General features: G+C 46.1%; 1 protein-coding gene across 2 annotated transcripts in view; it reads left to right on the top strand.

Moving 5' to 3' along the window:
* The window catches only part of WDR49 (WD repeat domain 49), a 188,022-nt gene that overhangs the window by 156,796 nt on the left and 15,407 nt on the right, over nucleotides 1–15,819 (top strand). For both annotated transcript variants that reach the window (XM_044291706.1, XM_044291707.1), the window contains exons 15-16: nucleotides 1,763–1,960; nucleotides 5,173–5,345. In XM_044291706.1, the coding sequence (XP_044147641.1) occupies nucleotides 1,763–1,960; nucleotides 5,173–5,345 (371 nt within the window). The remainder of the gene's footprint in view (nucleotides 1–1,762; nucleotides 1,961–5,172; nucleotides 5,346–15,819) is intronic.

The raw sequence follows: 15,819 nt of genomic DNA, 5'->3' as shown, positions 1-15,819 counted from the left end.
CAACAAGTGCTAAGCATCTCTGGGAACTCCTTCAAGACTTTTGGAAGATCATTTCAGGTGACTACCTCTTGAAGCTCATCAAAAGAATGCCAAGAGTGTGCAAAGCAGTAATCAAAGCAAAAGGTGGCTACTTTGAAGAACCTAGAATATGACATATTTTCAGTTGTTTCACACTTTTTTGTTATGTATATAATTCCACATATGTTAATTCATAGTTTTGATGCCTTCAGTGTGAATCTACAATTTTCATAGTCATGAAAATAAAGAAAACTCTTTGAATGAGAAGGTGTGTCCAAACTTTTGGTCTGTACTGTATATAAAAATACCTAAATATCATATAATGTATAGTACAATCCTGGTCCAGGAGACAACTAATGTTTATCACGGGCCCTCGTGATTAAAGAGGTATTCCCATCTGGGACCTTTATAGCACATTGCTAGGATATGCCATACATGTTTGATAGGAGCATATCCAACTTCTGGAGCTACTACTATCTCCGGAAAGGGGCAGAGAAGTGAAGCCGCACATGCGCAGTCACCCGTCTTTCAACACTATGGGACTTTCGAGAATAGCTGAATGCTGGCTAGGCTAGTTTTGAAAGTTCCATAGTGGTGAGTTCAGGGGTGGCTGCATTTGTGTGAATTACTGTCCATTAACTGCTGTAGGACTACTGAAAATAGCCAAGTGCACTCACTTAGCTATTTTTGTAGCAGTGAATGCAGAGTACGCCACAAATGCGTAGTGTGACCTTAATTCACTTCCTGGCCCTTTTTTTTTTAGATAGGAGCGGGTCCCAGAAATGGAACCTGCACCTATCTAACATTTGTGGCACCTGGATGGCTGCTATGGGACTTCTAAAAATATCAGGGTGCACTTGTTCAGATATTTTTGTAAGTTCCATAGCAGTGAAAGGAAAGTACGCCATGCATGCGCAGCATGATCTCCGTTCATTTCCTGACCACATTTTTTAGATAGGAATGGGTCCCAGAGATGGGACCTACACCTATCTAACATTTGTGGCATATGCCATAAAGGTCCCAGATGAAATAACCCTTTAAAGCACTACCGCCACAAACTTCATAATATATATTTATACATTGCTGCAATATAGCAATATCAGGTCTGGTGTGGCTCATGTAGCATGTAAGTGACCCGCAGGGCACATCCTTGGCGAGACTCATGTAAATAAGCTGTAGTCTCAGTGACAAGTGTTCATTTTCCCTGCAGCTCCACTAAAGTGAAAATTAAGCATTGCACAGTTCCCATTGGAATGAGTTGTCCAAGTAAGGCCTCATGCACACGACTGTAGTTATGTTCCGCATTGGAGCCGCAGTTTTTGCAGCTCGGATGCGGACTATTCACTTCATTGGGGCCGCAAAAGATGCGGACAGCACTCCGTGTGGTGTTCGCATCCGTTTCTCTGTTCTGAGGCCCTGTAAAAAAAAATAGCATGTCCTATTCTTGTCCGTTTTGCCGACAAGAATAGGCATGTCTACAATGGGACGCCCGTTCCGTTCCGCAAATTGCGGAAGGCACACGGGGGGCTTCCATTTTTTGTCGATCCACGAGGCATGAGGCATGAGGCCTAAGGCACGGACATGTTGTATCCTCCTGAGGGGGAAAACCTCTTTGTAGCCACTTTCCATTCTGGCCAATAGATGATTGTTTTAAAAGAGAGACCCTACTTCATTAACTCATAATTACATAATATAGTATTTGATATATTCTTAGCATTCTATTTGCATGTTTCTTGTGCTGTAGGAGTACTGTATTGATTACAGTGAAAAGAAGACGATGGAACTCCCACCATTGGTCATGTCTTTCCAACCACACAGTGACTGCGTAACACACATTGAGACATGCACACACAATCACTGCCTCCTCATCATTTCCGCATCTGCAGACTGCAGCCTATGTGTCAGTGATGTATTTGGGAACCCAGTAGGAACATTTGGACAGGTAAACATTTTTTCATGGAAATTAAACAAAGTATCTCAATCATATTCCTTTAATGCCTTAGCCCGAAGTAATTGTGAAATGATCTGTCTATATAAATGCATTAGAGCACAGAGCATGCTACATATTACATTAAGCAAAGTCAGGGTTGCCAACCGTCCAGAAATTTCTGGACTGTCCGTAAAAATAGGCAACTTTTTTCTGTGTCCGTGAAAAAAATAGATTTGTCTTGTTTATTTTACAGCTCATAGTAAATGTTGGCGACGAGTTCCTATCAGTATATTAAGCTATAGACATGTATTACTTACAATCTTTATCATTCATTATGGTTTTCTAATTTGGCATAAGTTGTCCAGAAAAAAAGAAAAATTTTGGTTGGCAACCCTGAGCATAGTACTGGATTGAAGCTGGGCTATTAGACATGTCTTAAAGGGATTTCACACAATGGAGAATGGTCACCTATTCAAAAGATAGATGGTAAATGTGAGACCTCCACCACTCAGTAGAAAGGGTTCTTCTAAGCCCACCCCTTCTCCTCAGGGCATGACCACTGTGAGGTGTAGTTTGAATAATGCACATGACATGCCAAATGTACCTATGGGGCTTCAATCATCTGGTGAGTGCCAAAAAAGTGTCCTTTTGGCATTCACCAGGCAAGTATGTGTTGGCCCGCCAATATTCTTTGTGTATAGAATAACAAAAATAGACTGTTATTCTTTACAATGAAGTAAAGTAAAATAAAAAAGTATACTGCATGGTATACATTTTTTCAAGTGATCTTATTAGCAACCTATATAACTGTACAGTGATGTGTCACAGCCTTCTGTTGGAGGTTTATGTTGGGAAATCTGTCATAATTTTGATGGAATGCTCAAATGTAATGTGAACAGAGCCTAAACAACTTGTAGTTAGTATAGAAGATTATTCTCACTATCAGGCCTCATGCACACGACAGTTTTTTTTCACGGTCCGCAAAAACGGGGTCCGTGGGTCCGTGATCCGTGACCGTTTTTTCGTCCGTGGGTCTTCCTTGATTTTTGGAGGATCCACGGACATGAAAAAAAAGTCGTTTTGGTGTCCGCCTGGCCGTGCGGAGCCAAACGGATCCGTCCTGAATTACAATGCAAGTCAATGGGGACGGATCCGTTTGATGTTGACACAATATGGTGCCATTTCAAACGGATCCGTCCCCATTGACTTTCAATGTAAAGTCTGGAGTTCTTTTATACCATCGGATTGGAGTTTTCTCCAATCCGATGGTATATTTTAACTTGAAGCGTCCCCATCACCATGGGAACGCCTCTATGTTAGAATATACTGTCGGATATGAGCTACTTCGTGAACCTCAGATCCGACAGTATATTCTAACACAGAGGCGTTCCCATGGTGATGGGAACGCTTCAGGTTAGAATACACTACAAACTTTGTACAAGACTGCCCCCTGCTGCCTGGCAGCACCCGATCTCTTACTGGGGGATATGATAGCACAATTAACCCCTTTAGGTGCGGCACCTAAAGGGGTTAATTGTACTATCATATTCCCCTGTAAGAGATCAGGGCTGCCAGGCAGCAGGGGGCAGCCCCCCCCTCCCCAGTTTGAATATCGTTGGTGGCACAGTGTGCCCCCACCATCACCCCCCCTCCCTCCCTCTATTGTATTAAATCGTTGGTGGCACAGTGTGCCAACCACCATCGGCCCCCCTCCCTCCCTCTATTGTATTAAATCGTTGGTGGCACAGTGTGCCAACCACCATTGGCCCCCCTTCCTCCCTCTATTGTATTAAATCGTTGGTGGCACAGTGTGCCAACCACCATCGGCCCCCTTCCCTCCCTCTATTGTATTAAATCGTTGGTGGCACAGTGTGCCAACCACCATCGCCCCCCCCCTCCCTCTATAGCAGTAACATTGGTGGCAGTGTGCGGTCTCAACAGTAGAAGATTCATACTTACCTGCTTGCTGCTGCGATGTCTGTGTCCGGCCGGGAGCTCCTCCTACTGGTAAGTGAAAGGTCTGTGCGGCGCATTGCTAAAGAACTGTCACTTACCAGTAGGAGGAGCTCCCGGCCGTTCACAGACATCGCAGCAGCAAGCAGGTAAGTATGAATCTTCTACTGTTGAGACCGCACACTGCCACCAATGTTACTGCTATAGAGGGAGGGGGGGGGCGATGGTGGTTGGCACACTGTGCCACCAACGATTTAATACAATAGAGGGAGGGAGGGGGGCCGATGGTGGTTGGCACACTGTGCCACCAACGATTTAATACAATAGAGGGAGGGAGGGGGGCCGATGGTGGTTGGCACACTGTGCCACCAACGATTTAATACAATAGAGGGAGGGAGGGGGGGCGATGGTGGGGGCACACTGTGCCACCAACGATATTCAAACTGGGGAGGGGGGGGTCTGCCCCCTGCTGCCTGGCAGCCCTGATCTCTTACAGGGGAATATGATAGTACAATTAACCCCTTTAGGTGCCGCACCTGAAGGGGTTAATTGTGCTATCATATCCCCCTGTAAGAGATCGGGTGCTGCCAGGCAGCAGGGGGCAGTCTTGTACAAAGTTTGCAGTGTATTCTAACTAGAAGCGTCCCCATCACCATGGGAACGCTTCTGTGTTAGAATATACTGTCGGAAATGAGTTTTCACGAAGTGAAAACTTAGATCAGAAAAAGCTTTTATGCAGACGGATCTTCGGATCCGTCTGTATGAAAGCAACCTACGGCCACGGATCACGGACACGGATGCCAATCTTGTGTGCATCCGTGTTCTTTCACGGACCCATTGACTTGAATGGGTCCGTGAACCGTTGTCCGTCAAAAAAATAGGACAGGTCATATTTTTTTGACGGACAGGATACACGGATCACGGCCTCGGCTGCAAAACGGTGCATTTTCCGATTTTTCCACGGACCCATTGAAAGTCAATGGGTCCGCGAAAAAAAACGGAAAACGGCACAACGGCCACGGATGCACACAACGGTCGTGTGCATGAGGCCTAAGGTATAATTGCTTTAATTCAATATATTAGGATGTCATAGCAATAATATTAATGTCATATATTCAGTAGGATACATTCAGATCACCGACATAATGTAAGTCGCGAAGAACTTACATTAAATTCTTGAAGAACTCTTAGTGATCCTCTTGAGAACCTAATCAATACAAACATGGTTACGGTTACCTTTATTTAATTTTTACATGTCTTCTGTTGCTTAGGAAGAACATTGGAGAATTGAGAAACGTTCTTTGATACCAGAAAGTGATAATGAGTTAGACAATATACAAGAAACGACAGGGGGCTTTGCTTCTCCCCATAATGAAACTGCAGTACAACCTGAAACTCATGGTTTAGAGCTCTTCACCGAACATAAAGAGGAGTTGTCCTTTAAGTAAGTAAAACATATATCATGCCATTGTCTTTTTCATAATGCTACCTGGAACATATAAGCACATGGGGATAACTTTGCAGGTTTAATTACGGTCCACAGTTTGGGCAAATAAAAATAGAAAAGGAATACATAAGTCACTGGGGCAAATTTACTAATACACATTATCTTAAAATGCAGCAAATTTATCACAGAGGCTGATCAATCTGTTGCATCTATAGACTATCTAGTCTAATTTACGCTACCTATAAGTTGGACTTATTTTACTACAAACATCTGCCAAACTTTCTGTTCATTTTTGGTATGCAGAGGCACATTTAAGCCACGTACATTTCAGCTAAGCCACTCTCCCTTGTCAAGGGGAAGCAAAGGTTAGAAAAGTGTCTAAAATACTTGATATATGCAATGCAAAGCATAATCACCCCCTGCTCTTTTTGGCACAGATTGCACCAAAAACTAGCACATTTTAAATAGTAAATCTGCCCCACTGTGTGAACAAGACCTACTTGTGGCAAAAGAGTAATGGTGTACTTACACAGTGCAGTATGTGCATGCTTTTTTCTGGAGCCAAAATTGGGACTGTATCCTAAAAAGACAAAAGGTGGAACACTTATTTTATACTTCTTCTCCTTTCAGTATCCACTCAAGTAAAAAAAAAATGCAAAAATTGCACCAAAATCGCACTCTGCAAACAGAGCCTCAAAATTAAGCAGAATGCTAATGAAACTTGAGGGAGAGTAGGAACCAGCCAAGTCGCTTCCTCTTTTGGTCCTGCCAGTCACATGACTGCGGGGTGTCTCGGGACAGGAGCAGAGCTGTGGGGTCTAAGGAGACCCTGATCAACTCTGCCTGTGCATAATACCCCCAGTGGGGGCTGTTTTCCCCTATGACTGGGGCTCCTGTGGATGCCCCAGTTACAGTGGAAACAGTGCAAGTAAAAAAAAAATTCTGTGCCCTCCAGAGGTCTTTTAATGACCTCTTGGAGGACATATTATGTGCCAAAAATAAATGAAAATATAAGTAAAAAAAAATAAAATGCACAAATAAAGAAATGTAAAATAACCCCAAAACAATGCCGTCACCAACAGAAACCGTCGCCATAGTCGCCCAGTTCACTCAAACCTATATATGTTATATATCAAAACATTCGTCACAAAATAGAGAACCCATTGCAATAATTAATTTTTATTAATTTAAGAAATAAAAATCTATAATTAATAAAATTACTTTTTAATAAGAATTAGCTGTTTTACCCAAATTAAACCTAAAAAAAGGGAAAGAAATCTCTAAAAAAACATGTTAATAAAAAGTCCTAAGTGTCAAGTAAAAAACATCAAACAAATTATTTTGGTAGTCCAAAAAAAGAGAGGGTCACTAAACCACCACGTGCGCAAAATCACGAACAATTGCCTGTATATTCAGGCCTTTTATAGGCTCGGTCATGAAAGGGTTAACTTTCTCTACATTATAAATGCCATTTGGTGAAGGGAGACAACCCATTTAAGGTCTCCGTCCAGCCCCATTAACTATAATGGAGACCAGCAGAAATTCAGCTGCAACCCGGCAAATATGTTAGGAATTGGCCAGAAGAAAAGCGCTGCGCTGTCAGAACAGCCTGCCGTATCACTAGTGCTACAGTGAAACTAGCCTTTCAGTAAACTCCTGTTTATTGTACTTGCTTGTTTTTGTTTGTTTGTTTGTTTGAAAACGCACTGCAACCTTCCACAAAATGATCCTTTATTAGGGGCACAGGGTGTTTAACCTGTAGGATACCGCCTCCGTAACTGTACAGTGCTGAGGACTGTGACTTTAATGCCAGCGCCATACAGCGGCTGTTCCTGTACCCTAGCTGTGCCGTGGATTTGCGATGTCTGTGGAGGATCCTCGTCACCACAGCAGGGGGATCCGATGGTTGAGATGGCAGCCCGATGTCTTCCATAGGCATCATGCTGCCTTCCATGTAAGCCTGTAAGACCCAGCCCCCTGGGTCTCACAGGCAAGCAGGCTGTAAGTGTATTACACTGTGTAATACACTTACAGCCAATGCATTACAATAGAGATGTATTATAATGCATTTTACAAGAGATCAGACCCCCAAAAGTTGAAGTCCAATAGTGGGACAAAAGATAAAGTAAAAAAAAAGTTAGAAAAAAGTATTTTAAATAATAAAAAATAAAAGTTTTAATTAAAAAAAAGCGCCCTTTTCCAATAATTAAGTTATAAAAAATTGCATGTTAGGTATCACTGTGTCCGTATCGACTAGCTCTGCAAAAATATTACATGATCCACCCTGTCAGGTGAATGGTACCAATCAAACCATCATCTCATCCGACCCTACCTAAGACAATTGCCAGAAAAATAAAAAAAATGGTTCAACACAAAAACAAGATTTTATTCTGTTCAAAAATGCTTTTACCGTGTTAAACTTAACAAAAATAAAAATAATAGACACATTAGGTATCGCCACATCCGTAACAACCTGCTCCATAAAAATATCACATGATCTACCCTGCCAGGTGAACACTGTAAAAATAAAATAAATAAAAAGTATGCCAAAATGGTGATTTTTTTTTTGTCACCTTGCCTAACAAAATGCATAATATCATAATATCAAAATGCATAATATCGTTCAAAAAGTCATATGTACCCCAAAATGGTACCAATAAAAATGTCACCTCATCCCGCAAAAAATAAACCTCCACATAAGACAAAAAAACAACAATGGCACCCGTAAAGCAATACATCAAAATCTGCGCTGCAAAAGCCACATGGTGCTCCTTCCTTTTTGAGTCCTGCCAAGTGCCCCCACAGCAGTTTACCACCACATATGGGGTATCATCGTACTCAGGAGAAAATGGTTAATAAATTATGGGGTGCTTTTTCTCCTGTCACCCCTTGTAAAAAGGAAAAATTTGGTGCTAAAGCAAAATTTTATTGGAAGAAATGAAACTTTTCATTTTCAAAACCAAGTGTTTTCAAATTCTGTAAAACACTTAGGGGGTCAAAATGCTCATCACACCCAATTAATATATTCTTTGAGGGGTGTCGTTTCCAAAATGTGGTCACTTTTCGAGAGTTTCCACTGTGGGAGTATGTCAGGGTCTCTTCAAATACAAAATGGTGCCCAAAAACCATTCTAGAAAAATCTACCCTCAAAAACCATATGGCACTTCTTTCATTCTGACCACTGCTATGTGCCCATACCACAGTTTACTACCACATTGTCATGGTCTTACCTCCTTGCTGTTCCCTTCGTTTGACATGTGCTGGCGGCCATCTTGGTTTCTGGGTTTTCTTGTAGCCTCCCACCCTGCGGCTCCTCCTTCCCACTGGGAGGAGCTGGATGCCTAGCTCATATATATAGGAGGTCTGTGGCTTCAGTTCCTTGCTTGGTCCTCCTGTGTTCACATGCTTCCAAGACTGCTGCTGCTTCTGGTTCCTGATCCTGGCCTCGTCTGACTACCCCGTTGGTTCCTGATTCCGGCTTCGTCTGACTACCCCGTTGGTTCCTGATTCCGGCTTCGTCTGACTACCCCGTTGGTTCCTGATTCTGGCTTCGTCTGACTACCCCGTTGGTTCCTGTTCCTGGCTTCGTCTGACTACCCTTCTGGTTCCTGACCTCTGTCTCCGCAAGACCCTGCTTCGGTTTAGCCATCCGTTCGGACTTTGCTACGGCTTGCTCTTCAATAAAACCTTCTTATTTTCCACTTATCTCTTGTTGTACGTCTGGTTCATGGTTCCATGACATTAGGACCAAGCCATGAATTCTGACGGTACAGGGCCACCCTCGCTACCTACGCTGGTTGCCAGACTTGATCAGCAGGATCACCTGTTGGGTCGGTTCGCTGTGGCGTTGCAAACCCTGCTTGAACGCACGGCTCATTTAGCTTCCGTTGCCGATGGGTCGGTTGTCGCTCCTGGGCCCGCTCCTACTGCCGCTCCGGTTGTTGCGCCAGAGTCTACCCTGACACCTGTTGCTGCGCCTGTGGTGTTTCAGGGTATGACCGGTTCTGCCCCCCTTCCACAGCGCTTTGGGGGAGAGCCAACTCAGTGCCGAGGTTTCCTTAACCAGGTGGGCATTTACTTCGAGTTGCTGCCACATGCCTTTCCTACTGAGAGATCAAGGGTGGGCTTCTTGATCTCGCTGCTCTCGGACAAGGCCTTGGCCTGGGCCAGCCCTTTATGGGAGAACAACAATCCGGTGGTTGCCGAGTTTTCCGGTTTTGTTGCTTCTCTTCGGAAGGTATTCGATGTGCCGGCTCGTGCTGCCTCTGCTGCGAAGCTCCTTATGTCCATCAGACAGGGTTCACGATCCGTAGCTGAATACGCCATTGAGTTTCGTACCCTGGCAGCAGAGGTGGGCTGGAATAATGAGGCTCTGGTCGCTGCTTTCTCTCATGGTCTCTCGGATGCCTTGAAGGATGAGGTTGCAGCTAAGGACCTACCAGTGGAGCTCGAGTCTCTTATTTCTTTCCTGATTTTGATTGACACCAGACTCAGGGAGAGACCTTCCTTTAAGGAGAGCCTGCGGAGGTCTCCTAACAGATTGGCGCCTACGTTTGCTGTCCCACCCGTGCCTCCCTCTCCTCCCACGCCTCCTGGGGATGACTTGTCTGGGGGTGAACCCATGCAGCGGGGGTTTGCTCGCCTGTCTGAGGGGGAGAGGGTACTCCGGAGACGCGAGGGCCGATGCATGTACTGTGGTCTCGGTGGGCATTTTCGGTTGGCATGTCCGAACCGTCCGGGAGAACGCTCGCACCTGAGGTCCTGTCGGGGGCAGATCTTGGGTGGAGTCTCCTCGTCCCCGGTTTCCCGTGTTGACAAACCACTGATCACGGTTGTCCTCTCCTGGGTCGGGGGCTCGGTGACGACCCAGGCGTTGGTGGACTCTGGTGCTGGTGGTTTGTTCATTGATAGAGTGTTCGTTGCCGCCAATTCCATTCCTCTGCAGCCTCGAGGTTCCCCACTGGCTCTTGAGGCGATAGACGGCAGACCCCTTCTGCCGCCACACGTGACTCATGAGACCCTTCCAGTGGGGATGGCCATTGGTGCCGTTCACAGAGAGTCGGTCTGTCTCCAGGTTATTTCGTCTCCACACTACTCGGTGGTCTTGGGGTACCCCTGGCTCCAGAAGCATAATCCGACTTTCGATTGGAGATCGGTCGAGATCCTCTCGTGGTCACCGCAGTGTGGGGCTAGTTGCATCCATGGGCCTGTCAAGTTGCTGTGTACTTCCTCGGACTCTCTGTTGCCTCCTGAATACGAAGAGTACCGGGATGTATTCGATAAGGTGCGCGCGGTTGCCCTACCTCCGCACCGCCCATACGATTGTGCCATAGAGTTACAATCCGGTGCCGTTCCTCCTCGTGGCAAAGTCTATCCACTGTCGGTAGCGGAGAATGAGGCCATGGAGGAGTACGTGAGGGAGGCGCTTTCACGCGGACACATTCGCAAATCCTCGTCCCCGGCAGGGGCTGGATTTTTCTTTGTGAAAAAGAAGGGCGGCGAGCTGAGGCCTTGCATCGATTACAGGGGTCTCAATCGCATCACGATCAAGAACGCTTACCCGATACCCTTGATTTCCGAGCTGTTCGATCGCCTCAAAGGGGCCACGGTCTTTACCAAACTCGACCTGAGGGCGGCATATAACCTGGTAAGGATCAAGGCGGGCGATGAGTGGAAGACCGCGTTTAACACCAGGACCGGTCATTATGAATCCTTGGTTATGCCCTTTGGGTTGTGCAATGCGCCCGCAGTCTTCCAGGAATTCATCAACGATGTTTTCCGTGACCTGTTGCAGCAGTGTGTGGTGGTCTATTTGGATGACATCTTGGTATATTCTGCATCCATGGAGGCCCACATTCTGGATGTCAGACGAGTGTTGCAACGCTTACGAGAGAACAAGCTGTTCGGTAAGCTTGAGAAATGCGAATTTCACCGATCCCAGGTAACCTTCTTAGGTTACATCATTTCCGCTGAGGGGTTCTCCATGGATCCTGAGAAGGTTTCGGCTGTCTTACAGTGGCCCCAGCCCAGTGGGCTTCGTGCCCTGCAGCGCTTTTTGGGCTTCGCCAATTATTATCGGAAGTTCATCAGGGACTTTTCCATGCTAGCCAAGCCTCTCACGGATCTGACCAGGAAGGGCAGTAATCCTCAGGTCTGGCCGCTCGAGGCCATCCGAGCTTTTGAGGCTCTAAAGTCCGCCTTTGTGTCGGCTCCGATTCTGTCGCATCCCAACCCTGGGTTGCCTTTTGTCCTCGAGGTGGACGCGTCTGAGACGGGAGTAGGCGCCCTCCTGTCTCAGCGTAGAACACCAGAGGGTCCTCTGCTTCCTTGTGGGTTTTACTCCCGGAAACTGTCTTCCGCGGAGTGCAACTATCAGATTGGTGACAGGGAGTTATTGGCCATCGTGCAGGCCCTTAAAGAATGGAGGCACTTGCTCGAGGGCTCGGTGGTTCCGGTTCTCATCCTGACGGACCACAAGAATCTGACCTACCTCTCTGAGGCCAAGAGATTGACACCACGTCAGGCCAGATGGGCTCTGTTCTTGTCACGTTTTAATTACGTGGTCTCCTACCTACCCGGCTCCAAGAACATCAGAGCGGATGCCTTATCACGGCAGTACTCCGAGCTGTCCGGGGAGGAGTCGATTCCGACTACGGTCATACCCCCGAATCAGATCCTGGCCGCTATTCGCACCAGCCTGACTTCTCCTCTGGGTGAGCAGATTTTGGCGGCTCAATCTGGTGCTCCCTCTGGGAGACCCAACGGCAGATGTTTTGTGCCTGAGGAGTTGCGCACTCGGTTGTTGCGAACCTACCATAACTCCAAGGCCGCGGGGCACCCTGGAAAGAATCAGCTGTCCTGGGCGGTTTCACGTCTGTTCTGGTGGCCTTCTCTACGTTCCGACATCGCCGCATATGTAGCGGCATGCTCCGTTTGTGCCCAGAGTAAGTCCCCTCGGCACCTTCCGTTGGGCCTTTTGCAACCCATAGCCACCGGGGAGCGTCCATGGTCACACCTGGGGATGGATTTCATTGTGGACCTCCCTGCATCCCGAGGCCATACGGTCATTCTCATGATTGTGGATCGGTTTTCCAAAATGTGCCACTGTGTTCCTCTCAAGAAGTTACCCTCTGCACAAGAGTTGGCCTCGATTTTTGCCAGGGAGGTCTTCCGGTTGCACGGTTTGCCCAAGGAGATTGTGTCGGATCGGGGGAGTCAGTTTGTGTCCAGGTTCTGGCGCGCCTTTTGCTCCCAGTTGGGGATTCATCTCTCTTTCTCCTCGGCCTACCACCCTCAGTCCAATGGGGCCGCAGAACGATCCAATCAGGCCTTGGAGCAATTCCTTCGTTGCTATGTCTCCGATCACCAAGACAATTGGGTTGACCTCCTGCCTTGGGCTGAGTTTGCCAGGAACACGGCGGTGAACTCTTCCTCTGGGACGTCTCCCTTCATGGCCAATTATGGGTTCCAACCTGCCGTGTTACCGGAGGTATTCTCTCCCCAGGATATTCCGGCTGTGGAGGATCACCTTTCCGTCCTACGTGCTTCTTGGGTACAGATCCAGAGGTCCCTTGAGGTCTCTGCGCAGCGCCAGAAACTCCAGGCTGATCGCAGACGAGCGCCCGCTCCTTCCTACCAGGTCGGAGACCGCGTATGGTTGTCCACCCGCAACCTCAACCTTCGAGTGCCCACTCCCAAGCTGGCGCCTCGCTTTGTTGGTCCCTTCCGAGTGCTTCGCAGGGTAAACCCGGTAGCCTATGCCCTTGCGCTTCCTCCTGGCATGCGGATCTCCAACGTGTTTCATGTCTCCCTGTTGAAGCCACTGGTGTGTAATCGTTTCACTTCCTCGATTCCTCGGCCTCGTCCGGTCCAAGTGGGCAATCGTGAGGAGTATGAGGTGAGCAATATCCTGGACTCACGCCTGGTCCGCGGCCGGGTGCAGTTTTTGGTCCATTGGCGTGGTTATGGTCCAGAGGAGCGTTCCTGGGTTCCCTCCGCAGATGTCCATGCTCCTGTCTTGCTCCGAGCCTTCCACGCACGCTTCCCTCAGAAACCGTTCCTTACTCCGCGGAGGAGGGGCCCTTGAGGGGGAGGTACTGTCATGGTCTTACCTCCTTGCTGTTCCCTTCGTTTGACATGTGCTGGCGGCCATCTTGGTTTCTGGGTTTTCTTGTAGCCTCCCACCCTGCGGCTCCTCCTTCCCACTGGGAGGAGCTGGATGCCTAGCTCATATATATAGGAGGTCTGTGGCTTCAGTTCCTTGCTTGGTCCTCCTGTGTTCACATGCTTCCAAGACTGCTGCTGCTTCTGGTTCCTGATCCTGGCCTCGTCTGACTACCCCGTTGGTTCCTGATTCCGGCTTCGTCTGACTACCCCGTTGGTTCCTGATTCCGGCTTCGTCTGACTACCCCGTTGGTTCCTGATTCCGGCTTCGTCTGACTACCCCGTTGGTTCCTGTTCCTGGCTTCGTCTGACTACCCTTCTGGTTCCTGACCTCTGTCTCCGCAAGACCCTGCTTCGGTTTAGCCATCCGTTCGGACTTTGCTACGGCTTGCTCTTCAATAAAACCTTCTTATTTTCCACTTATCTCTTGTTGTACGTCTGGTTCATGGTTCCATGACACACATATGGGGTATTTCTGTAAACTGCTGAATCAGTGTAATGTATATTAAGGTTTATTTTGCTGTTAACCCTTGCTGTGCTGCAAGAAAAAACTGATTAACATAGAAACTCTAAATAAAAATGAAATTTTTAAATTTCACCTCCATTTCCTTTAATTCTTGTGGAACACCTCAAGGGTTAACAAAGTTTATAACATCAGTTTTGAATCATTTGAGGGGTGCAGTTTTTAAAATGGGGTCATTTATGGGTTGTTTCCATTACATAAGCCCTTCAAAACCACTTTATAACTGAATTGGTGATTAAAAAAATGGTTTTGGAAATTTGAAAAAAAAATGAAATGACATTTACAAAATTATGCTAACATAAAGTATACAAATGGAAAATGTCAAGCAGAGAAATTCATATTTAGGAAATAGTGAATTTTTACACATTTTCTTAAATTTTTTGATTTTTTTTATAAATAAATGTAAAATATGTTGACTCAAATTTATCACTAGCATGAAGTACAATATGTGACGAGAAAACATTCTCAGAATGGCTTGGATAAGAAAAAGCTTTCCAAAGTTATTACCACAAAAAGTGACACATGTCAGATTTGCAAAAATCGGCCTGGGTTTTAAGGTGAGAAGTGGCTTGTGCTGAAGAAGATAAACACACAAGGTGTTATTGCAAAAACAGTGCACAAGCATTCAAAAAGTATGCATTAACAAGGGCAAAATACCTGCCCGTATTTATACACACACAAATGTTAAAGGGGTAGTGCCAAGTACAGGGGATAGAGGATAACTGGCTGATGGTTGGGGGTCTTACCTCTGGAACCCCCACTGATCACGAGAATAGGGGTCTCTTTATGCCATTCTGGTGGAGAGCCAAGTTGTGCATGTAGAATGCTGCTCCATTCAGTCTCTAGGTGAGCATCAAGATAGCTGAGTACAGATCTCAGTTACAGTTGTGCTCATAAGTTTATATACCCTTGCAGAATTTATGATTTCTCAATCATTGTTCAGAGAATATGAATGATAACACAAAAACGTTTCTTTCACTCATGGTTGGTGGTTGTCTGAAGCTATTTATTGTCAAACAACTGTGTTTACACTTTTTAAATCATGATCACAACACAAACTACCCAAATGACCCTTTTCAAAAGTTTACATACCCTGGTGATTTGGCCTGATAACATGCACACAACTTCACACAAAAGGGTTACAATGGCTATTACAGGTAACCATCTTCACCTGTAATCTGTTTGCTTGTAATTAGTGGGTGTGTATAAAAGGTCAATGACTTTCTTGCCTCCCGACAGACCCTTGCATGTTTCATCCAGTGCTGCACTAATGTTGTTTGGATTCTAAGTCATGGGAAAAGCAAAAGAATTGTCAAAGGATCTGATGGAAAAGGTAGTTGAACTCTATAAAACAGGAAAGGGATGTAAGAAAATATCACTGTTCAAACTCTAATTAAGAAGTAGAAAGGTAGAGGTTCTTTTGAAACCAAACCACGGTCAGGTAGACCAACTAAACTTTTAGCCATAACTGCCAAAAAAAATTGTTCGGGATGCAAGGAAAAACCCACAAATAACTTCAGGTGAAATACAGGACTCTCTGAAAGAATGTGGCTGTTTCAAGATGCACAATAAGGAGGCACTTGAATAAAGATGGGGTGTATGATCGGGTTACCAGAAGAAATCCATCACTATGCAAATGCCACAAAGTATCCTGCTTACAATATGCCAAACATCACAGAGACAAGCCTCAAACCTTCTGGCACAAAGTCATTTGGAGTGATGAGACTAAAATTTAACTGTTTGGACACAACCATAAACGCTACATTTGGAGAGGAGTTAACAAGG

The sequence above is a fragment of the Bufo gargarizans genome, chromosome 4, assembly GCF_014858855.1.
Source record: "Bufo gargarizans isolate SCDJY-AF-19 chromosome 4, ASM1485885v1, whole genome shotgun sequence".
NCBI classification, from domain to species: Eukaryota; Metazoa; Chordata; class Amphibia; order Anura; family Bufonidae; genus Bufo; species Bufo gargarizans.
Note: the sequence above shows the minus strand (reverse complement) of the source record. Positions and strands in the feature narration are given on the sequence as shown.